Source organism: Pungitius pungitius, chromosome 17, assembly GCF_949316345.1.
Source record: "Pungitius pungitius chromosome 17, fPunPun2.1, whole genome shotgun sequence".
In the NCBI taxonomy this organism is placed as follows: Eukaryota; Metazoa; Chordata; class Actinopteri; order Perciformes; family Gasterosteidae; genus Pungitius; species Pungitius pungitius.
In genome coordinates this window covers 10,284,036-10,311,554 of record NC_084916.1, presented here as the reverse complement: position 1 = coordinate 10,311,554, position 27,519 = coordinate 10,284,036, and the positions used below count along the sequence as shown (strand labels likewise).

Sequence of the window (27,519 nt, the reverse complement as noted above, 5' to 3'; positions counted from 1 at the left end):
ATTATGAATGCAAAAGTTTATGATTAAAGGATCTGTACAATTGACTGATCTTTACTCAAGAACATATATTAATGGTCTTCCACCATAATTATACCACCTTCATATTCATTCAGTTCTGGATTTAGTTTGCTAATGGGTTTAAAAGATTCAACAACCTTTAATTCTTTTGATAGACTTTTGATCATATCAAATTTATTTTCCAAGCATACAAATAAGCTCTACATACAATAATGTATCATGGAAACTGGTAACTCCAATGTTCAAATGTTAACGTAAGAAAAAGGTTTGCACAGTAATGTTTTATTTGAACATTTTTACTCGTTCTGTAAATTGTATTTCTATATTGTTTGTTCGCTGCTGCTGGAAGGCTGAGGGCTACCAAATGAAATTTCGTTAATACGGTGACAATGAAAACCTCTTTATCTTTACCTTATCTTTAAATTGCGAGCTGAAGGCGCCTCCTTACCCATGACGCACCGCGGTCTCGCACAGTGATAAAGATGGCGTCGAGGGCACCAGGTACAGTAGCATCGCTATCTAATTAGATTTTCAATTTTAACGTTGTATAAACCCGCCAAAGATAATGTTGTACGTACAGGTTATCATCAATGTTTTACTTTTACGCACTAAGTAGAATTATGCTTATTTTGTCCCACTGCATCTGCCGTAGGACGCGGTTTGCTGGTGTGTGTCCTTTAGTGTCCCCGTGCTAACTTGCTAAGGGTACTAAGTTAGCTTAGCTAACTTTAGCTCACCGATAGCTTCCGTTGGTAATGTTATCACTGTGAAAATATGTATTTTACAGCCAGACACCCGTCCTGCTTTGGTTGATTTATAGTTACTTACCTTTTTGTTGAAAGCTGTTTTATGTCATGGCTTTTGTTTGGATATACGCTGTTACTTGCCATTACCTTTGACCTATGCTAAGTACCTCCTTAGCATTGTGGCACTATTGTGTTGTTTCTGTCGTTCCGCATAGGGGCAAGTTATCTAACGGTTGGTCAATAGTGGGTATATATAAATAATGTAGTTTCTAACGATTGTTAGCTCACAGGCGTGTTTCGTAATCCAGCGTTATTTGGGTGGAAGTACTCCGTGGCCTGAGACATTAATAGTTCTATTACCATTGTAACGAATATCATTGCTCCTCACCCCGCAACTGGTGGAAGCTATATCAATATATCATTTGCTCGCATCTAAATTAAAGTTCGCGCTGCCTAAATTATCCTGATACAGTTCGTCTTTCTTGTCCCCTTCACAGTCGCGACAGGAAAGCTCCTGGGTGGATTCCGCAAGTGGTATTATAACCTGTGTGGCTTCAACAAGTTAGGTAAGTTCACGTCATGTAATATTCAGCTTATTAAACCTTAGTGAAACTCGTTTTTGAAGTAAAAAGATTTACATATTTTCTTTCTGTAGGTTTAATGCGTGATGATACGATCCTTGAGGATTCGGATGTGAAAGAGGCTCTGAGGAGGCTACCAGAGTCCCAGTACAATGACAGGATGTTCAGGGTGAAGAGGGCCCTGGATCTCTCCATGAAGCAGCAGATCCTCCCTAAAGACAAGTGGACAAAATATGAAGAGGTATGGCCTTTAATTCAACTATTAAAGTGATTTTTGTAGCCAGGTGTAGAGAAAGTGAATTAATACATTCTTTGGTACAAAACTGTTATATATTGAATTTGAGTCTTTGTAATTAGAATGTAAGTCGCTTTGGATAAAAGCGTCAGCTCATGTAATGTAAAATGATCAATAAAATACATGTTTTCGGAGGGTCTTTGATTATGTGCTTGATTGATCAAAAATGTTATGCAATAAAAGCCTAATTTTGTATTTTAATCCCATGTTTTATTATTTTTCTCTCCCTAAAGGATATCCGTTACCTTACACCATATCTGGAGGAGGTGATCCGTGAGAGGAACGAAAGGGAGGAGTGGATGAAGAAATAGATGGTTCCTGGTCAAAATTGTTAATCCTCGTATTCAGTCATTTCCTTGGTGTAATATTTAAGATGAAATCTTACCTATATAAAACAGAGCTCATTAAAAAATTGTACATTTTGGAAGATGTTAAAGTGTTTTTATGATATAGTGGCTACATGGCTAAGATTGATTTATTGGGAAGACAAAATGAAACAATCACGAGTATACTTGTTTATCAGATATATTCCATGTTGCAAATATGTGCTCTTTACATTTAAAATCCAGTTTTATAAAAACAATTTCTTAGGTGAAACTTCAGGTATCTTCCATAACTCTATTGTAGCTACATTTAACTGCACGGCACATCTCTTTGGCTTCCAGACTGTTCTATTAGACAAAATGGTCATACATCAAAATTCATATCTAGGATATTAAACCACAGTCAAACAAATCAAGCTTTCTTGATATATTTTCCTAGTGTTGCCCTTCAATCATGCAAAGGAGTGGTGATGACAGTTTACTAGAAACCTTATGTAGCACTCTAGGAAAAAAAAGAAAATGTTTATTCTAATGGAGGCTTCAGGTTTGTGCTAAGCAGAGGTGTAAATTTGTGTTAATCAGAGGTCATCACCATCTGTCGGCCAACTTACTTGGTCCTTTCACATGCAGCCCACTAATTATTGTCCTGGTCCTGTGATCTCCTGTCGTTCACCTCAGTTATGCAACCAATGAAGTTCCCAATGACGCTGTTAAAAGACTTCAACATGGACACTCCCAGCTCATTGCTGGTTTCATTGATCTCTGAGTCATAGGCCCCCATAAGTGGGGAGCACACCTCCACACTCTCTCTCCCAGCTCCTTCCATGATCCCCATCAGTTGACCCCTGACCTCCTCAAACAACTCCCTGTTGTACAGCAGTAAATCTGAATCATTAAGAGGATAAGTTACACTCTCAGAGTAACACTGGCGGGGAACTGGCATCTCTATGTATTTAAGCTGAGGAAAACCCACAGATAGCATAGAGAATAACCTCTGCAGGGCCTCAGAGGTTAAGGGGTTCCCCAGGAGTTTGAGCTCCTCCAGACCCTGACAGCAAGTCAGCGCATCAATGAAGGCGTCCATGTGCTCGTCTTCTATGTTACATTCCTCGAGGGCCAGGCTGACCAATGTGGCTGAGCAGCGGCAGAGCAGTTTGTGGAAACAGGTAGGGAAAGAGCTGAAAATGTCATGCCCACTGATGTCCAGGCGGACCAGGAACTCACTGTGGAGGCTGTTTGACAGGTAGGTCATGTCAACGCGGCTCAGGCAGCAATTCGCCAACTCCAAGCACTGCAAAGGAGTGTTGAGGGGACTGGGTAAAGCAAAGGGGTAAAACAAATAGCGTTAAGAAAATTCTGCCTCAACTTTTGAACAGAAGTCATTTTTCGGCAGTGATACAGTGAGCAGATACGCATTGTGGCTGCTGTTAGTCCTATACGTGTTATATAGGATTGGTGCCAGAAAGGCTTACATGTGTAGATCATTTTGTAAAAAGTTAGATGCCAGATTGTGATCGACAGCTCTGTTGCTCGTGGTTTGTGCTCTTGTTCTATTTACATTGCAACCACATCCCAACGGGTTTCTGGCTAACTCGCCGGTGCAGCCGTCTGTCTCTCACTCTGGCATCATGTCAGCAATTTTAACAACAAAATACCCCCCCCACCCCCCATTGCTAAACAAGAGCCTAGAAGCTGCCATGTGCTGGGACACTGGTTGAAGTTATGTTAAAGCTTTTGAGGTCAGACACCCGAGCCATCCATCTCATCCACATGACGACAAACAAGGACACCTTTCCGTACTTCCATCTTTGTCCATTAACTCACTTAAGCAGTTTGCGTAGGTGTCCAGTTAGAGTTGAGAAACCAACGTAGAGTTCAGTCAGGCCGCTCAGTTGTGCCAGCTGGTTACCGATGATGGACATCACGTCATCATCAGAGGCCAACCTCCTAATATCCAACGCCCCAGTCGGCACCGTCAAAGACTGTAATTTGGGGAATGCCACCTTGGACAGCAGCACCTCCAAGTGTGTCGCCTCTAGCGGAACATTGTGGACTATCTCCAGCTTTAAAATGGACTCAGTGTCTGCGAGGCGAAGAACATAGAAGAGCTGCTTGAGGGAGAGCGAGTCAGCCCGAAAACTGACAAAGCGGAGCTTCAGTGGACAGTAGCGCAGGAGGACGAAGGTCTGAGCCACCAGCTCATAATTGCGGCCTGTGACAAAGCCGTTCAGACGAACATCGATGGATGTTTCAAAGACAGACGATGACACGTCGCAGTCCTGCATGGCCACCATGATATCATAGCACATTTGGGTCAGGAGGTGGGTCCTTGCCCATCGACCCAGTGTGGATTGGCAGGGGCAGGGCTGGTGCTCAACATCCTTCAGGGCGGTCAGGTCCACCAAATGCAGCCTCTTGGCGTATGTCCTTGGAGGTGACAGCACGTAATCCTTGGACAAACAAGGGGAAATTATTTAGAAATCATCTGACTGGGTTCTCTAGTCTGATATAGGTCGATGCAGGTGTGTTTAATGGCAATGACGGCACAAACGGAAATACTAAAGGAAACGTGGTACTACAAGGAGAATGACATCAACATAATAAGACATATAAGATCTAACATCTAAGTACCTTGAGGCCAGTCAGAATCGACTCCAAACAAAGCCTGCAGGTTTGTGAAGTGAGGTCCATCTGGCAGTCAACAGTTTGTCCCAGCAGGCTATGTAGGTCAAGCACGGGAAGAGGCCATGCCTGGACCAGAACACGCAGCAAGTCAGCCTGCTCATGCAGGTAGCAGGCCTTGAAGAGAAGCGGGTAGAGGTTAAAAGACACACAGTTGAGGTTCTCCACAGCACTTGGTCCGCTCTGAATGAAGCCCTCAGCAGCAACGAAGCGCAGTGACTTCATGATTCCAGGCTTTAATTATATTCTTTTTAATGTTTTGAAGGTCCTGTTTGTTGAGCAGCTCTGCGGTTGCTGCTTCGTGGATTTCCTCTGTTGTCTTCCGTCTCTGGGTGTTGCGCATTTGTTTGGAGCCAGGCTTGCTCTGGTGAAGCACAGGAGCCACGTGGGAGGTAAGGGAGTTGAGGTTATTAATAGAAGCAGCTGTCTCGCGTCCTTCATCGGGGACAGTGTCTATATGAAACTTTCGCAAGAGAGATGAGTGGGAACAACATCTGAATGCCACTGGGAAACGTGTCACTACCTCCTCTTTGTGAGGCCTACACTCACAACAAGGCTTGAAGACAACAAGGCTGTGAGAGTAGAAACGGCAATACGGAAACAATCAAATCTATGACTAGGATACAGAATCAAATCAGTTTGTAACATTGACTACATTTGAGAAGGCAGCTGATGATGAGATAAATATCTCCTTTTTTGGTACATTTACTTTTTTCTTATAAAATGGCATTTTGCTGCTATCAAAATACACCACATGGCTGCAATGCATTGTGGTCTCTTGAGGCCATAATGCATAATTCGGGCAGGGATTAAAAACACATATAATAAAACATTACACTGTGGTCAGTGCAGAATATATTGCAAATAGTAGTTGTCTTTCCGTTATTGGGTAAAAGTTATCACAGGCATAAAAGAAAGGTGAAAAAACAAAGCATGGGCTTTGTCTGATTGAACTGAGAAATGATTAATGGGATTTCAGGTAGACAGTCTACGCCACCTCTTCCCAACTGCCTCAAATGCATTAAAATTCATTTCCCCAAGGGTGGTGGTGGTGATGATGATAATAATGATGATGGTGGTGATCATGGTGGTGATGGTGCTCGTGTCTCTGTGCTCGAGGGGACTGAAGAATGGAAAACATTTCCTTATCTCCCCCTGGTGTGGAGCGGGGGGCCTCTGGTACCCTGGAGCGCACCCTCTTGCTGTGACTACGTTGCAGGACGCTGTGGGCTGCAGGCTGGGAAGGACGGCCGCTTGAGGCCGGGAGTTGACCATGTAATCGGCAAGACTTTCCCTGTCCTCCATTTCTGTCTTTCCCAACTGACACGGCCTTGCTTTTCAGGGAAGGAGGGACAGAGAGGCCTCTGGGAGACCCAGGGGAGACGTACCTCTCTCTGATCACCACAGGGTGGTGCTTAGGGGCAGAGTGATTATCCTTACTGGGCTCATGAGAGAGAGGTTCTGGGAAAAAGAAGAATTAAAAAACATTTAATGTATTTTCCAAAGGAAAGCTAATCCCTTAAGTGATTATATATGCAGCACAGACCACAACAACACTAGAGGAGTGTATCTACCTGTATTGTCAAACTTGGAGGTATAGTTTTCAATGCCAGCTAGATCCAGGTAGTGGTTTCGGCGCTCTATGTTTTCATCCACGCAATAACAACTTCTCCCTTGGTTTCCCGAATCTTGAGACAACGCACTCTGCTCCTTCTCGGTTGCTGAGAGAGGGACATTATCATCACAGCTGTCAAAAAACACAGTTTAGACATAAAATGATATGTCTACCATTAATTAAATACAAGTGTTTTTACCTATTTGTAAGATGCTCTCGGGGTCAGCTGACGGAGTGACAACTAGCTTTATCTTCAAGGGTGTGCGGCCACCGCAAGGCGGCTTGACCGACGCCTCTAGAACCTCATACATGGAATGCATCAGACTGGTCATGTCCTGCAGAACACACACACACACATACACACTGTGGACAGGCCGAGCTGAAATGCTCCTTCATTTGAACAAAAATGAAAGAATGAAAGAAACGTACTTCTGGGTTGACCATGTCACTGTTGTCAAAGTTGTACAGTGTAAAGACCCACTCCCGCTGGGTGTCCTCATCAGGCACCATGTGACACTTTGTAACCTGTATGTGCACACAGTTCTGCTACAATAAAGGCTTAACCACATAACTGTAGTTGGTATAAAATTAAACATTACATTAATTTATAATGTTTGAGTTGACTCATAGACGCTTAGCTTAAAAAACCTCAACTTGTGATTTTAGATACCATGTTGATAAATATCAGATGCGTCAGTTGGTTGGAAAGTGCTAAAATAATTTACTGCAGGGACATAGAGATACTCACATCAGCATGGCTGTTCCTCTTATTGACTTGTTTATGGACCCGGAAGTGGATGCCTTTACTTCCATGGCGTGTCTTCTTTGGTGGCAGAACAACTAAACCACACACAAAGCTCAACTATGTTGTCAACCCAGCAGACGCAGTTTGAGGCTCACTATTGTACCTTTGTTGACGTTTCCAAATTGGTTATGCCTTGTCTAAAGCTTCATTTGCAATAAAATATTAGCACCAACGAGGAAACTAACTGAATCTAAAAGGTGGACGTTTTCCACACAAACAGATGTGTTCTCCTTGTAAAGAACGTAGGAGACGTAATAAAGCTTTTGTATCCAAACTCTCTGCTAACGTACAACCCCTACCCTTTGTCTCGAAAAATTGCGCCAATCACCAGAACAAATCCCTGTATACGTGGCAATAAACGGCTTCCGGTTCTGATAATAATCAAGCACTTTGGAATAGATTGAAGGGGATAAATGGCCGTAAGGTGCATAGCGGTTCTCTACTCACCTTCAAGGTTGCAGTTACGGCCCGACCTGTTGGCCCTCAATTCTACGTACAGGCTCTGTTAAAAGAGTGACGGAGTTTAAATTATTTGAGAGAACACATGTTAGAGAGGGAGAGAACAGAGGAAGCAATTAAGAGCATTTCATGTCCCATGGGTGAGATGATTGGTCCCTAAGATGTGAGCAAAACCAAACACGTTGGGGTTCTAGAAAAACTGTCTTTTGACTTTTGTCTAGAAAAATTACTTCAACATATTTGATCAAATGGAGCATTTCTCTATGGAAACAAATATCGAGACAGTGAGAAAGCAAAGGAGCAAGAAAACCATTTGAGTTTTCATGGTTGGTTCTCATTTTGAAACTGTTGACATCTTGAGCTTTTATTCACTATCATACGTAACTGACGTGTCCCTGAAGTTTTCATATGAAAATTAAATGCAAAGTCATTACGGCCAGATTAGAGACAATAAATTCCAGCCAATGGGATGCAGCGCCACCCTGTTCAAATGCCTTAGTTACATTTCAAACATCCGATCAGACATACTCGCTCCTCTCACAGGTGGAAACCAGTCTGCTCTGCAGAGAAAGAGAGAACCGAGAGCTCCAACAAGACTCTTATCTCCTCTCTCGACTTGACCGTCCGTCACCAACGTCACACTGATTGTGGGGCAGATGTCCTCACACCCACATACACACCAATCAGCCTCTTCTCTCTGCCGGCTGTGAGGCTTTGATGCTGGGTTGAATTACATGGGGGAATGGGTGGAAAGTGGAAGAGATGGTGCAGGTAGCAAAAAGGTGTGCAGTACATTGAATCACTGTCGTGCTTTACACCCTCGTTATACATCCGTCTTCCGTCCCGATATGGAAGAGTTTCAAATGTCAGCAGAACAGTAGCTGCCTTTGTCTCTACAAGAATGTCAAATGGCCTTTTTTGAAAATTTGATACCTGGACAGGAAGTTTCACTGTGGGGGCGCAAACATTGAGACATGATGCTCCCGTGACTCCATGTAAAAAAAACGTAGGAGTAGAAAAAGAAGAAGTTGAAGATCTTTAAACACAGTGATATACAAACAGTTCATCTATTCTTTTACCTAAAAAATAGCAGTGATTTTAGGAATTACGTGCACTGTTTTTAACCTATGGAAAACTTAATAAATGTAGAGTTTGTAATCAGGCACACAGACAGAGAGTTGACGTAAGACCAAAAGCAGTATTTGAAATATCATACATTTGGATTTCTTTTTCTGTTTGAAGTGGTGGTGTCATGGAGATTCAAACTATATTAGGCTGGAAAACATAATGACAAGAAAATCTCCGTCATTAACAAGCGCATAAACTCCACTATAACCTTTTAAACATCTTGGCAGAGTTGACAACATTTTCCAAATTGTGTAACTTTCCAGACCTTTCACACCACATTTCATAAACCTCAAAACAACAACACTTGTGACGACTCACACTGAATCTTTTACAGTTCCGCTAAAAACATCAAACAAGCAGCAGAAAAAGTGTAAATGGCATGTTGGTTGTTTTTCTTACTTCACCTTTACATAATTTACGTTTTTTAATACAATTCAAGAGTACCCTTACGTGAATGCTTCACTAATGCTCACAGTCTACCAGCGAGGTCATTTACGCAATCAAACACCCACTCCCCACATCTTTTTCCTCTCCCCTTCTCACAGTCCGTCTGACGGGAGAAGGAAAGCAGTACCAGATGTGGAGACTTTTTTTTCTCCTCCAGCTAGATATAAAGACCTTGCTGTTTGGAGGGGGTGGCCGTGTTGCACTTCATAGACTTGGAGGTCTCTTTATAGAGGAGGAGGAGTGTAGGGCGGAAGAATAAACATACGACTACCTCCAAACGACTTTTATGTCTCTTGGATGTGATGTGAGCAAATATGATTTACCGCAAAATTGGCTTAAATGACATGAAGCTGTTGGCTATTCACTAGTGTTTTTTATCGCCCTTTTCATAAGAATACAAGTCAACTTATAAAAAAAATTACATAAAAATACATTTGAGATGATAATCTTGGGGATCAATTTCCCCTCTAATATGTGTTGTGTGTAGGTGTAGCTATTAGGCTATTCATTTAGTCAGGTCCAGTCATTTCCTTACCTGATTGATAGAAAAACATCTTTCTCCTACCCCCTCTCAGATTATCATATAACACTAAACGATTGTGTATTTTATCAATAGAATATTTGTGATTAACTGTGATTAAACATGTGCACAGCTCCAGGTGGCAAAATCCCATTCCTTTTATCAGTGACTCAATCCTACCTGGTGATCCATCAACAACGGACCTTTACACTGTCAAAGGAAACCTAAAATAAGCCTCGTGGGATCTTTTCCTGTTACAATCCCGGAGGTGGGAGATTTTTAGTTGCGTCTGTAGTTCTTAGCGCAATATTGTATAAAGAAAATAGATCATAAATAAATGTTCTACCTCAGTCAGTTTGGTTTTGTGGATGCGCTCCAGGTCGCTTTGACAGGTCAGCACATTGGAAACCAAACTACCACCTGCAGAAAATAAGCATTTTGTGAACACGTGAGAGAACTCAAGTCGGTGCGTTGTTTGTGCAGTTTCTGTGGTAACCGGTTTACCTTCAGGACTCTGTCTGCGTTTCGAAACTGTCCAAACGAGAGAGAAATTAAGAGAGAATATAATAAAAGTCCGAAGCTATTTAATCTTTTTTTTTTAAACTCAAAACAATGTAATGTCATAAAACACCTCACCAAGTTTGGACTGGACTTTGCCCATACTCCTGATTGTTCGGTTGATCAAAATATCAACGTCATAACGTACAATCCATCAGGCGGAAATAAATGAGACATTTGGCAGCAAAAAAGGCTTTGAGACACGAGCGCAGATGTTAAAGCAGACGAGATGAATCTTTGATGTGACTGAGACATCCAAGAGTAAGGCGGCAAAGCGAGAGCGTTCCCCCCTATGCACTTCCCTCTTTGTTTGAACGGGATCCAGCTTCCCCCCTCCAGTAGTGAGTGGGACATGAGACATGTAACGCTAGTTGTTTGCTTCAGTTGATTTTTTTTTTTTTTAAATTAAACTCAATTAGTGTTTAGCTCATATGGTTAATACTTGGTGGTTACATGGTTTAGCAAAGCGCATGATTAACTCGAATGATAGAATTACAATTTCTAGGATTTGATGAAAAATATTTTCACCCCTGTATTGTTTCCACACCACAGAACCATCATCTGACTCTCAAAAGCACCATAATACAACCCACCTGAAAATGAGGTGAAGATGCAGTGTTGGAGACACGTGGGATCAAGATTGTTGTGCCGACTCTTGCTTTACTGTTTCTATCACCATATTGTCGTCATTATTACAGTTTAATTCACAAAGGGAAAAATTATAAGACAGAAACTTAATGAATAAATACCATTTTCTGAAACAATCAGACAAAAGGATGGTGAAGAAGAGCTTTTATGTTTTAAACTACAGTGTTTCCCCTACCATTATAACCCTGAAAAAAAGTATTTTTTGCTATTTTTCCATGCACAACAGTCCCACCCTGACATAAATATGTCACGAATGTTGCAGAAGCGCCAGAGTCTCTAGCCCAACTACTACCCCCGCGCTTGTAGTTGAAGTTGTAAACTTAGGGGAAACACTGCACTATATACAAAATAATATGTGTACAATTTTTCAGAAAAACAGCTGGTTTATGAAGTAACGGCAGAGGTTAAACCACTTCATATTTTCATTATATTACATAAATGTACATATATGTCTGTTTAAAAGCAACAAACTGAAGTCCATAGCACAGCTGTGCTAACTGCTGCCACTGACAGACTCCTTGACAGTGAGGGTCGGTGTCGGTCCTATGTGGGTCCAGATGTAACCTTTTTCTGGTCGGATGGGGATGGTTGGGAACGGAGAGCTCCGGGACTTGAAATATTCAGAAGGGGCGTGACACACAAACTCCAGGTACTCCATCTTTCTGGGCAGATCCTCCTCTGGACCTAATACAAATCAGATTGTTCTCGGTCACATAAATGTCTTGAAAATCTGGAAATTTGAATCTCCAGTCGCTCACCAACGATGTATGTCCCAGGATCAAACAGGTCCTTTGGGCTCGCCTGTGTTGGGATTAACCAGGTGAGTGCAGCACTCTTTTCACAGTACTGGTCCTGCACAAATCCTCGGATCTGAGCATAGTACGGCTTCCCGTCTTCCTCATCTGTTACTTTGATCACATCTCCTGACTGGTAGTAAACCCCCTAAGGAAACAAGCATAAACACTGTAAACAGCCTGGATCTCATAAAAGTTTAGTTCAACCGTAGTAGTTTGAGCTGCAATAAGATGAAGAAATACAGAAATAGATCAGGAAATGCTTTTAAATTAAAATTGGATTGATTGATTATTCAGATATTGAGCAGAAGCCTGAGGTTACTTTTGCTCAGTCAGAATAAACACCATACCTTATAAAAAACTGATTCTGATGTGATGATTGTTGCTACAGATTCTGGTGCTTTGATTGGCTGAGGAAAGAGATTACATAGATAGAGAGTTCAAATACAAACATTAATAGGACAGCTACACAACAAGATAAATAAATAAGAACACTCACATTTTTAAGTTTGAATATGTGTCTTCTTCCTTTTCCTTTTGTTGACACCTTCTTCTCAGATGCAGGAGCTTTGTACTTGGTGCTTCTCAAACGCGCAGACCTTCTGTGGATCTCCTGCTTGGACTAAAAAGCAACGCAAACCAGATATTCAAGCTTTGAAATATCGCCATTTGCTGATGCAGCTGATGTCCCAGTGGGTCACAGAAATCAACCACAGAGGGTGGCCTGCACTCAAGAGAAACACAAACCGACCTGCTTTCCCCCGCCGTTGCTGGGCAGAGTGATGGAGGACATGGAGGGGCCTGACGCGCCTCCACCAACGCCGCCGCCGCTACTGCTGCTGCTGCTGCTGCTCTTTCCCGTGCAGTTGTTGCAGAGGATCTCTCCCTGGTTTCCCTTCTTCCACATCGAGGAGGAGTTCGTCTTGCAAACGGCACAGCATGGTTTCAAGCCCAGCGGCATCGTTAGCAATCGGGGAAACGAACCTTGCTCACGTACAGGAATCAACGAGAACGAAGGCTGCGACACCGATACCGACGGAACTCCCCCGAAGGACACAAATATGGAGACAGATGTTTCCTTTCTGTGACAACAGATAAATCGCAGCGATCGCCACTCGCAATGTTTATTTTCGCAGCCAAATCGACGCCATTGCGAACGCCACCGTTTCTTCTTCTTCTTCTTCTTCTTCTTCTTCTTCTTCCCCTCTTTGACATCGACTCTTCTTCTGCGGTTCCCCATTCTTTAGTCAAGCGCCACCAGTGGACTGGATGAGTCTACACACACACACACAAATGTAAACGTCATTATTACATTACATTACATGTCATTTAGCTGACGCTTTTATGGAAAGCGACGTACAATAAGTGCATTTCCACATAGATACAAACTCAGAAAACAAGTAACAAGAAATCATTATTAATTGATTACGCGAAAATAACTGTACGACCGAATAGTGTGACATATTTAGCGGGCAGCAAGTATACAGTATACACAGGTTAGTTACAAAATGGACATGCATTCATCAATGCAATGACATGATTTTATTGCCCTAGTAGTAGTAGTATCGGCACAAAAAGTGTGTTCCTCCGCTCCAGCAGGAGGCAGAAACTCAATGAACCCACCTCCAATCACCGTAAATTTGATGAAGAAGAAAGCGTCACCGTTCAAAATAGACCCCCAACTCCCGTGCGAGCCCTCATGAAGATGTCTCAAAACACTCCGGACAAAGAGGACCAATCGTCGACTAACAAAAAAACCATCTCCCTCCCGATATCCAGAGTGAGGTTGATCATGAAGAGCTCCCCCGATGTCTCCAGCATCAACCAGGACGCACTTTTCCTCACCACAAAGGCGACAGTAAGCAGCCGTTGATGCTAGCCGGTGTTACGGCGTAACAGGCGAACCTGTTAAACCGTTACACCAGCTCCTCAGGCCACGAGCAGCACGCCTGCTGGCTTCTCGGACAACTGTAAACGTACCCTTTAGCTGCTCCGTTTTTTTTATTTGACTTTCTCCATTTTGCTGACTTTGGTCTTGTGTTGTTGAAGGAGCTGTTTGTCCAGCACCTGGCCGTGGCTTCATTCAACAACGGCCCCGGAAAAGCGACCAACTCTCTCTCGTACACCGACCTGGCTAACACCGCAGAGGAGATGGAGACCTTCCACTTTCTTACAGGTGAGCTGGTCTGCAGCCTTCATGGACCTGCAGGGACCGTCTGCTGCTAGTAATGTTCTCTGCTAGCTCTTCGCTACGTGTAGTGCTTTTGTAGATCGCGAAGTTTTATGTAATCTAATACAAAAGCCCTGCAATATATCTGCTCTCCACAAAGTGTACAGTTAACTTCATGGTGTTATATGTATGTATATGTTGTATATTTACATGTCGTGTATATTTCCCAAATTATTAGAAGTGTCTTTCGGTATAATGCGGTCACCATACCAACTTCCTTACAAACTACATTTGACAGGATGATCATGAAGTTGAATCAGCACCTCTATTTTTAACAGCAATAGGATTGTTTTTTTATACTGTTTTATTAGACTGCATTCATTTTAGCAAATTGAACAAAGTGTCTGTCTAGTCTACCATGTCTAGTTATTTATCGGTAAACTGTACTATACATTTATGTTGCCCATATTGATTTATTTTTTAAGTACACCCTTCAAGATGTATTTCCGTAATCTCTGTTTCACAGCACTTTACACAACTAGAAAAATGTGCACCGGTCAGGGTGCCACTGTGCAGCCATAGTAAGAGGATAAATCCAGGCTAGTAGTCTGACACTATGTACGATATTTCTTTAATAGATATCCTACCTAAGAAGATCTTGGCTCGCGATTATCTTCAATCTTTGGAGCAAATGCAAGACGGAAACGACGACGACCCAGACTTCTAAAACAGACATCGCCTGCATTTTATGTCCGGACAGATGTTCTCAAATGTACATGTCGTGTCATTCATTGAGCGCTCTGGCAGAAGAGACAGCCTCAAACTTTCTCAATGCCTTTGAATACACTTAGAGAGTTCACCTGTCAGGATAATGGAAGACAGCAGTGGACATTGAACGGAAAGTAAAGCAACATTTGGGGAAAAAATGTGAAATCAAGTGAAGACTCAAAGAGATGACCTTCAAAGAATGAACACCCAGAGTCTTAAAGAAACATGGTAGTTATACGGTATGTCTGAGATAAATTCCTGATGCCAGAAATCTTAATTTGTAACAATGGGCAGAACAAATCAACCTTTGTGTGAATCACATCTCAAGATTCTAATGTTTTAGGATTTGGATCTTTGAAGGTTTCTGGTGTAATGCTGTCTTATTAATGTTGTGCTTGAAAGGTGTTTGCTCTCTAAGCTAACTAATTCAATGTAACAGACCAAAAAATAATATACCTCACAGTTGGTGCATAGATGTTTCAGCTTCTGAGAGGATACCTTTATAATTTGATTTGGTCAACACTTTATTTTACAGGTGTTGAAGTGAAATATGTCATTGTTCCTGATTCTAGTTAAGTTCTACATTGTGGCTTTAAAAGAGTCACGTTTTGGTTACAGGTAGTTCATCATTACTTGAAAGTTGTTTAATTAAAAGTACAAATGCCTCTTTTCTTCCCACCTTAAGTACATGAACATTCAACATCTTTGCAAACTTAATGTACAATCGTCCCAATAGATGTAAATATTTAAATTGTATATAACAGCAGACTACCGTATCATCATAGTCATCCCAATGCATTTACAAATTATTGTTTAGATTTGATACTAAAATAAAAGCTTGTGCTGTCTGATATTCATGCTGCTCTGCACGTATTTTACACTACAACCAGAGAGAAATGTAGTTGATTCATCTTGAATGATGTGTGAACAAGTGAATTATTCCATTCCCAGCTTTACACATGTCTTGTGGATTAATGAGAGGTTGCTGCCATGCCCATGAAATCTCCATGTGGAACCTCTCTGTAAACTGGAAATATGAAATGTGATTTAACAGCTTTGTCTGCTACATCGCCAATCATAGTTTGAGGTTTATTTGTCTCAGCTAATACAAGTTGACACGTTACTTTAACGTTGCTTTGATGACATGGTGTATATCAAGTTTCACTAATAACATAATCCTCAGCAGGCATGCAATTGCTACATCGCTGTACAGGAACCTAAATATATTAATACAAATAGGACAACCCATTCGTGTTACAGTCACGGCAGGATGAGTTGATGCAGTCGTAACTGCATGTGGAGCAAAGTATTTTTTATTTTAGAAAATTGACTCTCCAAGTTGTTCGCCATGTGCTCTCTTCCATCTATGGTGTCTCTTGTGTTGGCAAGATGCTCCTTCATGCTGAAAGGGATGACAGACCACAGTTTTATTTACACATTAACACACAACCTTGCATGAGAGTCTGTGAAATAAAATCCTGTTCTTTCACATCCAATTGGGATAAATCACTGAATTACATTAATTCTCTGCAGCTGTTTATGCCTCGTTTCAACCAGATGTTCAGACAGATGGCTGTAGGAAAACATTTGAATGACCTCACTCTTTGTCTGGATAGTTTTTCCACTCGGTCTTCCTTGGCATTCAAGCAGTGTTATGTTCAGAACAAACAAGTAACCCGGACCCACAGTTCTCTTCTGCCTCACTAACATTGATTTAGGAATAATCCCACAACTTGTGTTGGTTTAGAAGAAACAGAAACATAAGAGAAACTTAATAGATTTGTCTCTGGACAGTGGGGCTTGTACCTTTTTGTTTTTTATGGTCTTTTTTTGTAAATAATATTGTTGTAATGTATGTAAATAGATATGTTCCTACATCATTAATTGAGAAATCAGAGGTTTCAGGATTCCGTCCTCTTCAACCCCAATACAATTTCATACAATCCCCAAGGTTATTAAATGCATCAAATAGTCCATGTACTTCTGGTGCTCACCTCGTGAGGACTCCCTGCTCCTTCCCTTCTTTCCTGGTCTCCTTCAGAGAGGCAAACACCTTCTCCATGGTCTGCATAGTTTCTACCACATTCAGGTGGTCTGAGTGGATCCCCTGGACCTCCCCTCGGGCTTGAAGTTGGTACGAGACCCCTCCCTCCTCCACGCCGCTGGTAGTAGACACAGCCTGCAGGGCAGCCCTGTTCTGCAGGACGAGTAGACGCGACCTAGCAAACTCCTCGGGTCCGGCTATGTTTTCCCAGCAGATCGGAGAGGATGGTGGTAACCAGAAGCGCTGGGTGCAGTTGACTGGTTTTCCTGGAGTCTCGGTTATGAAGGGGCTGTCAGCAGGGAAGCTGTGGAGAAGGTGCAGAAGAGATGATCCAGAACCCCACTCCTGATCCTCAACGTCTGGTCCCCCAGACTGTTGCTCAGGGGGTACAGAAAAAGGCCCTGCTGCCCCTGCACCGTCTGTTGGGATAGAGACCCCCAGCAGGAGAGAGCAGGACAGACAGAGCACCACCCTGCTCACTGCCCCCCCGAGCATCTCCAAACTGGCTGAAACATGAAGGGTAGATCAGGCTTGTGGTTGTATTCACATTGACACAAACAGTTGGTTGAAAAGGTATCATTACAGATCTTATCCACTAAACAGTTTTCCCCTGCGGTCCTTTCCTGTGAAGCTATTGCTTTTTCCCCACACACTAGCTCCTCTATCTGCATTTCCTCAATTTGGAACGTTTAATGAACACAAATATAAGCACAAAAACAGTGATACTTTTAATTGGCGTAGATTTTTACGCCAATTGGCTAAATTTTTGCTGGAGGAGGGAGGGGTCTCGTACCAATTGGCGTAAATTTTTACGCCAATTAAAAGTATGGACTGTGAGATTTTACCTACAAAATAAAAGTATAAATCATGTCATTTTTAATAAAAACTAGAACAAGCACGTTTGTTCACCAATAACATTTTTCGGTACAGTATTTTATAAAAGACTGAAGCAGAAATGTAGGTTATACTTGATTTCCTACGTTTTATTCCCGGAGGCTTCACTCTTATTTTGTTAGCAGTTGAAAGCATCTCGGCTAATCCAAAACCTCTGATTACTGAAACGTTTTTCATCTCATGAAAAATATCCCCTTTCTCAATACATTGCATCGGTTGCATTAGTGTCTTCCGTATGTAATTGTCTTACCTTGTAAGAGTTAACCAAAGCGACGAAGCAGTCTGTGAGAGCTGCGTCGCTCACAGACTGAAGTATTTGGAAAAAATGAGTCGTTGACTGCTGCCTATGGCAAGCGATGTGTCAATCGCTTTTTTCCCCCACTGGCCTGGTGCGTGGCCAGGAGCAATGATTTATCGTCAGTCTGTGGAATAAATGAAGGAAACATGCCGCAAAGAACGTCGAAGACACAGTCTGAAATCTGTTAGTGATTTAAAAGTGCAAACATCAGACAGACATGCTGGAAAAACGTAACCCCAGATACAAATATCTGAAACTTACTTTAGAATTAAAACAATATGGTGTCCAGCGGTGGCAGAGTCAGCTGTAGGACTTTTGTGTAAACTATTTAACTGTTTTTACTAGAAGATTTCTAGGCAGTGAGTTTGTGACAATTGTAGAAGGACTGCGGTCATGTGAACCACATTTCAAAATGAAATGCACCTCTATTCAGGGCGTTACGGCACGGGGGCATGTACAGCCCATTTAGCTGATCCCCAAAAATTACATTCTAATTGCATATTTTATTTAAATAGTTCTTGAAGTTACCTTGTTTGTTGTGTTTTAGGGTAAATTATTGTCAGTGGCGGTTCTGGCCACGGGCGAACCGGGCTCATGGGGGGCGCGGCACGAGCACTTGAAAAAAAAAAATCCTCTGCTCCGCGAAGCAGTTTTCTATCATCTATCGTTTCACTGTGTGGGGAGTTGGCAGATTGGCGCCCCCTGCGGCTGCAGGCGCCCCTGCTGGAGGTGCTGTGCACAGAAGCTGTGTGTTTGAGAAGGGGAAAAGGAAGGGGCGCGTGGGGGACACTTCACCTCTGGGTCACCCCAAATGGAACCGTCGGATAAGGGGATGTGGGGTCGGGGATTCATTGTTAAATACGCTAATGTAATTATTGGGCTAAAGTCAGTCACACCCCGAATTTCTTCCAAATAACGCACATTTCAATAGTGATAAATGCAGACCTATAGTTCCTGCACTTTTTTGTTTTTATGAATTGTGTGAAATGGCCAATAAAAATTGGTAATACAAAACGATTATGTGTCACCTGTCACCAAGGTTAATTGGTTTAGTCTTGACTTCTGGTCGTGACTGACAGTGTGGGGGGAGGGATGGGAAATCTGTTGCTTGTCGAGTCAGTGGCAAATAAAAACAGATGGACAGAAAAAGGTTAAAGCCATCAGGTTAAACTCTTTCGTCTGTTAGCCTTTTTGCTGTGTTGCTTAATGCTTAAACAATAATAATTCGGTTTAAACTCAACAAACACAAGTTTTGTAATTTCAGCATAATATGTGCTTTTTTTATTTATTTCCATCATTTGGTTTAACGTAAAGTCTTGTCATTAACCAACTGAATTTTCAAATCTGTAGATGGTTTCAAAGACGGACATTTGCTATTTGCTACAACGATGTTTTGTGACAAAGTATAGTTTAACAGTCAGAACTAAAAGTGTGCCATGCATATAATTCAAGGCTGTAATTGAGGAGCTAATGTTTCCTCCCTAAAAGATTAATATAGCATGTAATGGAAGACATTTAGGGACATTCAACACCCCTGATTATTGTAATCCCCCAAACCTTTGAAACGCATCCATTCAATCAAATATATAAAAGAAGAAGGCGGCTGAACTGCAGCCACAGTAAGAAGCGGAACTTTAATGTGACTAATGTCTGCAGTCGGAACTTTATAGTGTTACACTCATCCGTTGCTCGGTCTTGTGTCAGAGCAGGTAATTATTTCCTCGGTAACCAAGCAACAATGTCTTCAGTGGAGAATTTGAGAGAGTTTGTCAACGAGCGACTATCTGCTGCTGCTGAGGAAATATTCGGAGTTTTTAAAAGAACCGTCGTCGAGTATCAGGAAGAGATCGACCGGCAGCGCAGACTGTTGGATGTTTTTTGGAAACCCGAAGTAAGGTTACACAGGATAGGTGAGTACAACTTTGTTAGAAACATCTGTTTTCGAACGAGTTTTTTTAACTTTAGTTTACTAATCGAACAATAGAACACGTGATGCTTATGTTTTATACACACGTTGCGCTCAAACGTTTGTCTTGTATTTCTTTTGTCCCTCCAGAGCTCCCACAGTCACGTGTCTGTAAGGAGGAGGAGGAGGAGGCTCCCTCTGACCAGCAGCTCTGTCTCCAGGAGAGGAAGCCCAGTGTGGACCAAGAGGACCCAGATCCTCCACAGATTAAAGAGGAACAGGAGGAACTCTGCAGCAGTCCAGAGGGAGAGCAGCTTGCACCGAAGCAGGAGGCCTTTACGGTGACTCCTACTTGTGACGAAAGAGGACACGGTGAAGATCAACTTTTGGACTTGTGTACTGATGAAACTGAGAGTGTGGTACAGGAAACATCTCATAGCAACATTTCAGTTGAAAGCACCACTGTAGTTGAACTAAACAATGACCACCAGCTTCTCCCTCACAACTCTCATGAATCAGCATTTGAGACTCATACAAGAGTCCATAGTGATGAGAAACCTTTTACTTGCAAAACATGTGGAAAAGGTTTCAAATATAGTAGCAGATTAAAAGCCCACATGAGAGTTCATACTGGGGAAAGGCCATATTCCTGCATCACCTGTGGGAAAACATTCACTAAGAATTCACATTTGAAGTCACATATAACAATTCATAGTGGGGAGATGCCATTTTCCTGCATCACCTGTGGGAAAACATTCTCTCATGCATCATCGTTGAAGTATCATACAAGAATCCATACTGGGGAGAAGCCATATTCCTGCAGCATCTGCGGGAAAACATTCACTATGAAATCACATTTGAAGTCACATATAAGTGTTCATACTGTGGAGAAGCCCTATTCCTGCATCACCTGTGGGAAATCATTCATTGAGGCATCATTTTTGAATCGTCATATAAAAATCCATACTGGGAAGAAGCCCTATTCCTGCATCACCTGTGGGAAAACATTCTCTGTGACATCAAATTTGAATCGTCATAAAAAAATCCATATTGGGGAGAAGCCATATTCTTGCATCACCTGTGGGAGAACATTCCCTCAGAAATCAAATTTGAAGTCTCATATAAGAACTCATTGTGGGCAGTAGCCATAATCCTGAAAAAAATATGTGAAAAATAAATTCTCAAAACTTCCTGTTCAAACTTCACATAATTGTGTCACTTGTGCATATCAAAAAAGCATTTTCTCATTTCTTTGAACAAGTTGGAAACGCTTTGGTACGTCCATGCAAATGATTATGTACATTTCTCTGCGGTTTCCTTTAACATTAGTTTATTGCAAGAATTTTTAGGTGCAAAATGGTTGAACAAGTTGTCATAATAAATTAACATATTTCTATACATTTCTGAGGATGAGGCCGAGGAAATATGCGTGTCCCTGATGAGATGAGAGCCACAGTTGTGCACACATTATTGGGCCATACAATACAGAGCGTCTTGTCACCTTTTTACACACTGTACAGGGACCTTATCCCTGAACAAGAGAGGGGTCACATTGGAGATGACTTACCCAAGTCCGTGATAGTTTGGGACAATGCCAGTTTCCATCGCTCCAACATCATCAGGCAATGGTTTGCGACCCACAACAGCATGCTGATGGAGTTACTCTCTCCCTACTCCCCATTCGATTTAATGCATGTCAAGTTACATCAGGCAGGGGTTCGGTACACAGATAGTCAGACAGAGCGGGTGGATTCATCCAAATCGGACATCGTACAGGACTAGCCAGACATGAACTCAAAATTCTTCAAATATTTAAGCATCATGTAATCATGCTTGGGCATTGTTTGTCACAAGTTCAGATATGAACTGAGTGCAGATACGGCCAACTTAAAAATAAACAGTAGGACACGTGGTGCTTATGGTCATCGTTGTATTTATGCACTCAAACGTTTGTCTTGTATTTCTTTTGTCCCTCCAGAGCTCCCACAGTCACGTGTCTGTAAGGAGGAGGAGGAGGAGGCTCCCTCTGACCAGGAGCTCTGTCTCCAGGAGAGGAAGCCCAGTGTGGACCAAGAGGACCCAGATCCTCCACAGATTAAAGAGGAACAGGAGAAACTCTGCAGCAGTCCAGAGGGAGAGCAGCTTGCACCGAAGCAGGAGGCCTTTACGTTGACTCCTACTTGTGAGGAAAGAGGACACGGTGAAGATCAACTTTTGGACTTGTGTACTGATGAAACTGAGAGTGTGGTACAGGAAACATCTCATAGCAACATTTCAGTTGAAAGCACCACTGTAGTTGAACTAAACAATGACCACCAGCTTCTCCCTCACAACTCTCATGAATCAGCATTTGAGACTCTTACAAGAGTCCATAGTGATGAGAAACCTTTTTCTTGCAAAACATGTGGAAAAGGATTCAAATATAGTAGCAGCTTTAAAGCCCACATGAAAGTTCACACTGGGGAGAAGCCATATTCCTGCATCACCTGTGGGAAAACATTTACTATGAAATCACATTTGAAGACACATTTAAGAGTTCATACTGGGGAGAAGCCATATTCCTGCAGCATCTGTGGGAAAACATTCACTGAGACATCAAATTTAAATCGTCATATCAGAATCCATGTTCACGAGAAGCAGTTTTCTTGCACCACCTGCGGGAAAACATTCTCTCAGAAATCATCGTTGAAGTCTCATACACGAATCCATACTGGGGAGAAGCCATATTCCTGCATCACCTGCGGGAAAACATTCATTAAGAAATCACATTTGAAACGTCATATAACAATACACAGCGGGGAAAGAAGTTCTACTGACTCAATTGTCCACATGAGAAGAAATCACAAAGGTGAAACATCAGAGATGCAACTCTGGTGAGAAAATAGTCTGAGCAATTTTTCCGATCAAAAAGACTAAACTAAATATAATGTAGAGTAGGAGGAAGACATCAACCAAATTCTTGGGTTGTGGGATAATATTTGGAAACCCGACAGAATAAGTGTGTAAAATGTATTGTAAGAGCCCAAAGTGTGTATGTTGTTTAATTGGACCTTCTCATGTTAAGGACATATATTTTATATACACTCACCTAAAGGATTTTTCGGAACACCATACTAATACTGCGTTTGACCCCCTTTTGCCTTGTGAACTGCCTTAATTCTACGTGGCATTGATTCAACAAGGTGCTGAAAGCATTCTTTCGAAATATTGGCCCATATTGATAGGATAGCATCTTGCAGTTGATGGAGATTTGTGGGATGCACATCCAGGGCACGAAGCTCCTGTTCCACCACATCCCAAAGATGTGGTAACAAGGCATGATGGATCCATGTCCTCATTCTGTTTACGCCAAATTCTGACTCTACCATTGTTACGTGCCTTGGCCTGCTTGTGGGAGGGGGTGTGTGTGTATGTTTTGATTTTGTGTTCCCACAGGTGTTCTGACACACCCACCAGGCAATAATCTCCCCTGCCAGCTCCGACCTGCAGCCACTAATCACCCTCACCCACAGCCAATCAACTGCAGGATGTAGAGGCTTAAAGGAGGTCGGGAGAGACAAGAAGGGGAGAGCTGTTGGAGAGAGAGAGAGAGCCGAAGGATTGTTGTTAAACAGAACTTATGGGAACGAATGAACAAACTTGTGTTTTGAGCAGAGCGGTGTTCAAAGGGACGTTTCTTTTGTTTTGTGTACGTTGGTGTTTGAACCTTGAACTGGTCAAGGTTAAATTATTTTTGTTATTCTGTCTGTGTTCATCCCATTGTTTGTACTATTCCGTTTTTTGTTTCTTCAGTTGTCCCAGGGAAAAGGGGGCTGCACAATGGGAGTGTGTAGGTAAGAGACCCTGGGGTTTACATGCTATCAGTAGATAAACCTCTGTCTATACACACTAGGTAAGATCTGGGAGGACCACCCCCTGTATTTTTCAGAGAGTTTAGCAGGTTGTGTTTGGACTAGGTAGAGTAGGGGTCTTTTTCAGTGGTTAATTTCTTTGCTTTGGTTCCGCTCAGCCCCTTTTCCCCCACTACCGTTGTATAGGTCAAATAAACCTGGTTTGAATGGTACAGTGTTGTGTTGGTCCTGCTTGTGCGCCCACTGTTTTATTTCACCTCACCCACCTTGTGGCCAGCTCACGTGTGATGGCGTGTTACGGTATCCTTGCCTGTAGAGGAGGGCGTAACAACCATCAACACTCAGACCGGCCTGTCTGGCACCAACAACCATGTCACGCTCAAAATTGCTTAAATCACCTTTCTTTCCCATTCTGACATCCAGTTTGGAGTTCAGGAGATTGTTTTGACCAGGACCACACCCCTAAATGCATTGAAGCAACTGCCATGTGATTGGTTGATTAGATGATTCTATTAATGAGAAATTGAACAGGTGTCCCTAATAATCCTTTAGTTGAGTGTATGTTGGCGTTGACGCCCCCTTTATTTTCCTGCTTATATTGACATGTTTCCACCAGGTGATTCCCGAGATGAGCTGATTAGGCACTTGTGCACAGTTTTTCTACCGCTTGACGGAATAAAATAGTAGAAAAACTCGCTATTAATAAAAACTGGTGATTAGTAGAAAAAGCTACTCCAAGGACTGGGCATGAGGATTTCGGATGCCAGTTGATCACCGGTGAGACCTGAGGAAAAGAGCCAACAAATACCCGCGTGTCCCTGATGAGATGAGAGTCACAGTTGTGCACACATACAATACAGAGCGTCTTGTCACCTTTTTACACACGACGTTAACCTGAAAGAACGCGCCGTTCACAGACACCAGAATGAACGAGTTCACAGTAACATTCATCGGGCATTAATACAGTACGTTCAGTTCACGTTCGCCCAAAATATGAACGCGTTCAATGAACGCGTTCAGGCTGTCAGACTGTGACCTCTCTTATATTTTTCCCCCACTAAGAAATGGTCAAAACTGGCTTGTTAAAGGCGGTTATAACACAAGATGTATTTTTGTACTTCTCTATTCTGCCTTATTAGTGGCGCTGCAGCTGTCGCTGTTAGTTTTTTGCCCCGCTGTCACTCCTGCCCTGATAGCGTTACGCATATTATACTTCCCCAGTCCACATGTTTACCAGATATGGTTATCTGAAGCCCAGCCGCAAGTGTTTACAGTATATGGCCATACGATGCACAGCATTATTTCCTACGTTGTTACAATTTTGCTATGGCTAAAAAAGAATATGAACGACTCCTTCAAAGAACCATACATCTCACAAGAGGAATGATATTCTCAGGATTAACCATTATAACCCTTTTATTGCATCAACAAGAGTTCACACTTGCCTAACTTGCTGATGATAATCGAACTAAAAATAGAACATTTGTGAAGCAAATATAAAGAAGAAAGAGTCTTTCATTTTTGAAATTCAAGATCATCTGACGAAAATCCTAATCGATTGCACATAACTGGTACGTCTACAGTGACATCTAGTGGAAAACTAAGCGGAGGAGGAGATCACCGCGGTGCTCCCACCTCCACCAGGGGGTCGTCACTGGGGCTGCCGGACCGGAGCGACTCGGACAACCAGCGATGGCTGCTGCCCCCCCTCAAACCCTCTCAACCCTTCTCACCCCCCAGAGTGCAGATACGGCGCAGCAAGCAGGCTGACCTGCAACCATGAACGCAAGCGGAACCTTAATGTGACCGAGGTCTGCAGTCGGAACTTTATAGTGTGACACTCATCCGTTGCTCGGTCTTGTTTCAGTGCAGGTAATTATTTCCTCGGTAACCAAGCAACAATGTCTTCAGTGGAGAATTTGAGAGAGTTTGTCAACGAGCGACTATCTGCTGCTGCTGAGGAAATATTCGGAGTTTTTAAAAGAACCGTCGTCGAGTATCAGGAAGAGATCGACCGGCAGCGCAGACTGTTGGATGTTTTTTGGAAACCCGAAGTAAGGTTACACAGGATAGGTGAGTACAACTTTGTTAGAAAAATCTTCTCTAAAGCAATAATAAAGACACATTATTTAGGTTTTTTGAACCAACGTGTCTTTTTTAATTCAACTTACAAATAAACAGTAGGACACGTGGTGCTTATGGTCATCGTTGTATTTATGCGCTCAAACGTTTGTCTTGTATTTTTTTTGTCCCTCCAGAGCTCCCACAGTCACGTGTCTGTAAGGAGGAGGAGGAGGAGGCTCCCTCTGACCAGGAGCTCTGTCTCCAGGAGAGGAAGCCCAGTGTGGACCAAGAGGACCCAGATTCTCCACAGATTAAAGAGGAACAGGAGGAACTCTGCAGCAGTCCAGAGGGAGAGCAGCTTGCACCGAAGCAGGAGGCCTTTACGTTGACTCCTACTTGTGAGGAAAGGGGACACGGTGATGATCAACTTTTGGACTTGTGTACTGATGAAACTGAGAGTGTGATACAGGAAACATCTTATAGCAACATTTCAGTTGAAAGCACCACTGTAGTTGAACTAAACAACGACCACCATTTTCTCCCTCACAACTCTCATAAATCAGCATTTGAGACTCGTACAAGAGTCCATAGTGATGAGAAACCTTTTTCGTGCAAAACATGTGGAAAAGGATTCAAATATAGTAGCAACTTAAAAGCCCACATGAGAGTTCACACTGGGGAAAGGCCATATTCCTGCATCACCTGCGGGAAAACATTCACTAAGAAATCAACTTTGAAGTCTCATACAAGAATCCATACTGGGGAGAAGCCATATTCCTGCATCACCTGCGGGAAAACATTCACTAAGAAATCACATTTGAAGTCTCATACAAGAATCCATACTGGGGAGAAGCCATTTTCCTGCATCACCTGTGAGAAAACATTCACTGACACATCACATTTGAAACGTCATATAAGAATACACAGTGGGGAAAGAAGTTCTACTGACTCAATTGTCCACATGAGAAGAAATCACAAAGGTGAAACATCATAGATGCAACTCTGGTGAGAAAATAGTCAGAGCAATTTTTCTGATTAAAAAGACTACGTCAGACAAGGTAAAGAAAGGAACGAAATCCCGTGTACGATGTCGGATTCGTGAAGATGGACTATCATGTTTCCTTTACCTTAATGAAGATTGATGTTGCTAATTTTATCCAAAAATGCTCGCTTCTGTAAGGATGTGCAAATAAGACAGTGCTCCTCATTAAAAGCCATTAACCTGGTGTCCTTGCACTTAATGAACTGTTCCGCCGAGAGCGGTGTAGCCTCCCGTGACGTCACAATATACATATATATATTTGGCCAACAAGTTCATTAATTATCACTACTATTATTAATTATAATGATAATATTGTCTCTTGTTAAAAAAATAGTTTGGCACGTTGATGTTTCATCTTTCATTAACTTTTTAGCCGGTTGAAAAGACGTTGAAATATATATTGCGAGGTAAACACGCATAAGAGTGCAAGTTCAGAAACTTTGAATAATTTTACATTGTGCTTACCAGATGTAACTCAAGCAGTGTTATTCACTTAAATGCACATGCAGACTGAACTATGCTGATAAGATCTCCGATGTTTCTGTACAACAAACATTGTACTAAATGTAAAACATAGTGTAGTATCATTTTAGTTCTTTCATGGCCATTAGGCAAAGTGTTGGAAAATAAACCTGGTGAAAGAGTTCTGGGGTTTTCAGATACCAAGAAGTGTGACACTGTACAGTTGCATTTAAAACCTCAATCAAAGAGTTAATTTAACTCTACCAAGTGTCGCAAATGAATCTGATCTTGACACTGGATAATGACTCCAGCTCTGTCGTACAAATGACTAAGAGTTGAATCAACTTTTTGCAGTGTGACTTCAACACTTTTGCCTGACACCGGAAAATTAACTCTAGGAT

At 42.2% G+C, this 27,519-nt stretch overlaps 8 protein-coding genes across 11 annotated transcripts; 4 read left to right on the top strand and 4 right to left on the bottom strand.

Annotated features, from left to right (window-relative positions):
- The first annotated feature begins 431 nt into the window (after positions 1-431).
- LOC119219226 (cytochrome b-c1 complex subunit 7) lies at positions 432-2,067 on the top strand. The gene is made up of 4 exons (XM_037474259.2): positions 432-519; positions 1,262-1,330; positions 1,420-1,586; positions 1,874-2,067. Exons 1-4 carry the CDS (start codon positions 501-503, stop codon positions 1,949-1,951), a joined length of 333 nt encoding a protein of 110 aa, XP_037330156.1. The 5' UTR covers positions 432-500; the 3' UTR covers positions 1,952-2,067.
- Positions 2,068-2,142: 75 nt separating this feature from the next.
- lrrc14b (leucine rich repeat containing 14B) lies at positions 2,143-5,004 on the bottom strand. Its single transcript, XM_037474250.2, has 3 exons — positions 4,595-5,004; positions 3,788-4,413; positions 2,143-3,276 (listed from the first exon to the last, which is right to left on the bottom strand). The coding sequence occupies exons 1-3, from the start codon at positions 4,868-4,870 to the stop codon at positions 2,598-2,600; spliced, it is 1,581 nt and encodes a 526-aa protein (XP_037330147.2). The 5' UTR covers positions 4,871-5,004; the 3' UTR covers positions 2,143-2,597.
- A 133-nt stretch (positions 5,005-5,137) lies between these two features.
- Positions 5,138-10,471, bottom strand: LOC119219221 (protein naked cuticle homolog 2). Its single transcript, XM_037474251.2, has 9 exons — positions 10,256-10,471; positions 10,124-10,150; positions 9,966-10,039; positions 7,513-7,567; positions 7,009-7,100; positions 6,690-6,785; positions 6,460-6,595; positions 6,220-6,366; positions 5,138-6,106 (listed from the first exon to the last, which is right to left on the bottom strand). Exons 1-9 carry the CDS (start codon positions 10,278-10,280, stop codon positions 5,667-5,669), a joined length of 1,092 nt encoding a protein of 363 aa, XP_037330148.2. The 5' UTR covers positions 10,281-10,471; the 3' UTR covers positions 5,138-5,666.
- Positions 10,472-10,857: 386 nt separating this feature from the next.
- gatad1 (GATA zinc finger domain containing 1) lies at positions 10,858-13,699 on the bottom strand. Of its 2 annotated transcripts, XM_037474252.2 has the most exons (6): positions 13,600-13,699; positions 12,371-12,894; positions 12,119-12,241; positions 11,970-12,029; positions 11,584-11,767; positions 10,858-11,509 (listed from the first exon to the last, which is right to left on the bottom strand). In XM_037474252.2, the coding sequence occupies exons 2-6, from the start codon at positions 12,857-12,859 to the stop codon at positions 11,319-11,321; spliced, it is 1,047 nt and encodes a 348-aa protein (XP_037330149.2). In that variant the 5' UTR covers positions 12,860-12,894; positions 13,600-13,699; the 3' UTR covers positions 10,858-11,318. The 2 variants fall into 2 exon arrangements, with proteins under 2 accessions (XP_037330149.2, XP_062414296.1); XM_062558312.1 differs by lacking the exons at positions 11,970-12,029; positions 13,600-13,699.
- Positions 13,220-15,410, top strand: chrac1 (chromatin accessibility complex subunit 1). Its single transcript, XM_037474258.2, has 3 exons — positions 13,220-13,477; positions 13,669-13,795; positions 14,428-15,410. Exons 1-3 carry the CDS (start codon positions 13,319-13,321, stop codon positions 14,514-14,516), a joined length of 375 nt encoding a protein of 124 aa, XP_037330155.1. The 5' UTR covers positions 13,220-13,318; the 3' UTR covers positions 14,517-15,410.
- si:ch211-57n23.1 (uncharacterized) lies at positions 15,186-18,546 on the bottom strand. 3 transcript variants are annotated; one of them, XM_037474254.2, is made up of 4 exons: positions 18,055-18,546; positions 17,746-17,917; positions 16,552-17,107; positions 15,186-15,959 (listed from the first exon to the last, which is right to left on the bottom strand). In XM_037474254.2, the coding sequence occupies exons 3-4, from the start codon at positions 17,094-17,096 to the stop codon at positions 15,818-15,820; spliced, it is 687 nt and encodes a 228-aa protein (XP_037330151.2). In that variant the 5' UTR covers positions 17,097-17,107; positions 17,746-17,917; positions 18,055-18,546; the 3' UTR covers positions 15,186-15,817. The 3 variants fall into 3 exon arrangements, with proteins under 3 accessions (XP_037330151.2, XP_037330152.2, XP_062414299.1); XM_037474255.2 differs by having other exon boundaries at positions 18,322-18,546; XM_062558315.1 differs by having other exon boundaries at positions 16,552-17,103; positions 17,746-18,546.
- A 929-nt stretch (positions 18,547-19,475) lies between these two features.
- LOC134107041 (gastrula zinc finger protein XlCGF8.2DB-like) lies at positions 19,476-21,064 on the top strand. Its single transcript, XM_062558311.1, has 2 exons — positions 19,476-19,703; positions 19,850-21,064. Exons 1-2 carry the CDS (start codon positions 19,532-19,534, stop codon positions 20,842-20,844), a joined length of 1,167 nt encoding a protein of 388 aa, XP_062414295.1. The 5' UTR covers positions 19,476-19,531; the 3' UTR covers positions 20,845-21,064.
- A 4,332-nt stretch (positions 21,065-25,396) lies between these two features.
- LOC134107042 (zinc finger protein 846-like) lies at positions 25,397-26,834 on the top strand. The gene is made up of 2 exons (XM_062558314.1): positions 25,397-25,623; positions 25,809-26,834. The coding sequence occupies exons 1-2, from the start codon at positions 25,452-25,454 to the stop codon at positions 26,606-26,608; spliced, it is 972 nt and encodes a 323-aa protein (XP_062414298.1). The 5' UTR covers positions 25,397-25,451; the 3' UTR covers positions 26,609-26,834.
- Positions 26,835-27,519: the final 685 nt, after the last annotated feature.

Coding starts and splice junctions, on each gene's coding strand:
- LOC119219226 (XM_037474259.2), top strand. Junction 1,331..1,419: donor GTGTGGCTTCAACAAGTTAG/GTAAGTTCACGT, acceptor TTCTTTCTGTAG/GTTTAATGCGTGATGATACG. Junction 1,587..1,873: donor AGTGGACAAAATATGAAGAG/GTATGGCCTTTA, acceptor CTCTCCCTAAAG/GATATCCGTTACCTTACACC.
- lrrc14b (XM_037474250.2), bottom strand. CDS start 4,870: ATGAAGTCACTGCGCTTCGTTGCTGCTGAGGGCTTCATTCAGAGCGGA. Junction 4,414..4,594: donor CGATTCTGACTGGCCTCAAG/GTACTTAGATGT, acceptor TGTTTGTCCAAG/GATTACGTGCTGTCACCTCC. Junction 3,277..3,787: donor CACCTACGCAAACTGCTTAA/GTGAGTTAATGG, acceptor TGCTTTACCCAG/TCCCCTCAACACTCCTTTGC.
- LOC119219221 (XM_037474251.2), bottom strand. CDS start 10,280: ATGGGCAAAGTCCAGTCCAAACTTG. Junction 10,040..10,123: donor ACGCAGACAGAGTCCTGAAG/GTAAACCGGTTA, acceptor TATTTTCTGCAG/GTGGTAGTTTGGTTTCCAAT. Junction 6,786..7,008: donor AGAGGAACAGCCATGCTGAT/GTGAGTATCTCT, acceptor GTGCACATACAG/GTTACAAAGTGTCACATGGT.
- gatad1 (XM_037474252.2), bottom strand. CDS start 12,859: ATGGGGAACCGCAGAAGAAGAGTCGATGTCAAAGAGGGGAAGAAGAAG. Junction 12,242..12,370: donor GCAACGGCGGGGGAAAGCAG/GTCGGTTTGTGT, acceptor GTTGCTTTTTAG/TCCAAGCAGGAGATCCACAG. Junction 11,510..11,583: donor TCCTGGGACATACATCGTTG/GTGAGCGACTGG, acceptor GATTTGTATTAG/GTCCAGAGGAGGATCTGCCC.
- chrac1 (XM_037474258.2), top strand. CDS start 13,319: ATGAAGATGTCTCAAAACACTCCGGACAAAGAGGACCAATCGTCGACT. Junction 13,478..13,668: donor TCCTCACCACAAAGGCGACA/GTAAGCAGCCGT, acceptor GTGTTGTTGAAG/GAGCTGTTTGTCCAGCACCT. Junction 13,796..14,427: donor GACCTTCCACTTTCTTACAG/GTGAGCTGGTCT, acceptor TTTCTTTAATAG/ATATCCTACCTAAGAAGATC.
- si:ch211-57n23.1 (XM_062558315.1), bottom strand. CDS start 17,096: ATGCTCGGGGGGGCAGTGAGCAGGGTGGTGCTCTGTCTGTCCTGCTCT. Junction 15,960..16,551: donor GAGCAGGGAGTCCTCACGAG/GTGAGCACCAGA, acceptor CATCCCTTTCAG/CATGAAGGAGCATCTTGCCA.
- LOC134107041 (XM_062558311.1), top strand. CDS start 19,532: ATGTCTTCAGTGGAGAATTTGAGAGAGTTTGTCAACGAGCGACTATCT. Junction 19,704..19,849: donor AGTAAGGTTACACAGGATAG/GTGAGTACAACT, acceptor TTGTCCCTCCAG/AGCTCCCACAGTCACGTGTC.
- LOC134107042 (XM_062558314.1), top strand. CDS start 25,452: ATGTCTTCAGTGGAGAATTTGAGAGAGTTTGTCAACGAGCGACTATCT. Junction 25,624..25,808: donor AGTAAGGTTACACAGGATAG/GTGAGTACAACT, acceptor TTGTCCCTCCAG/AGCTCCCACAGTCACGTGTC.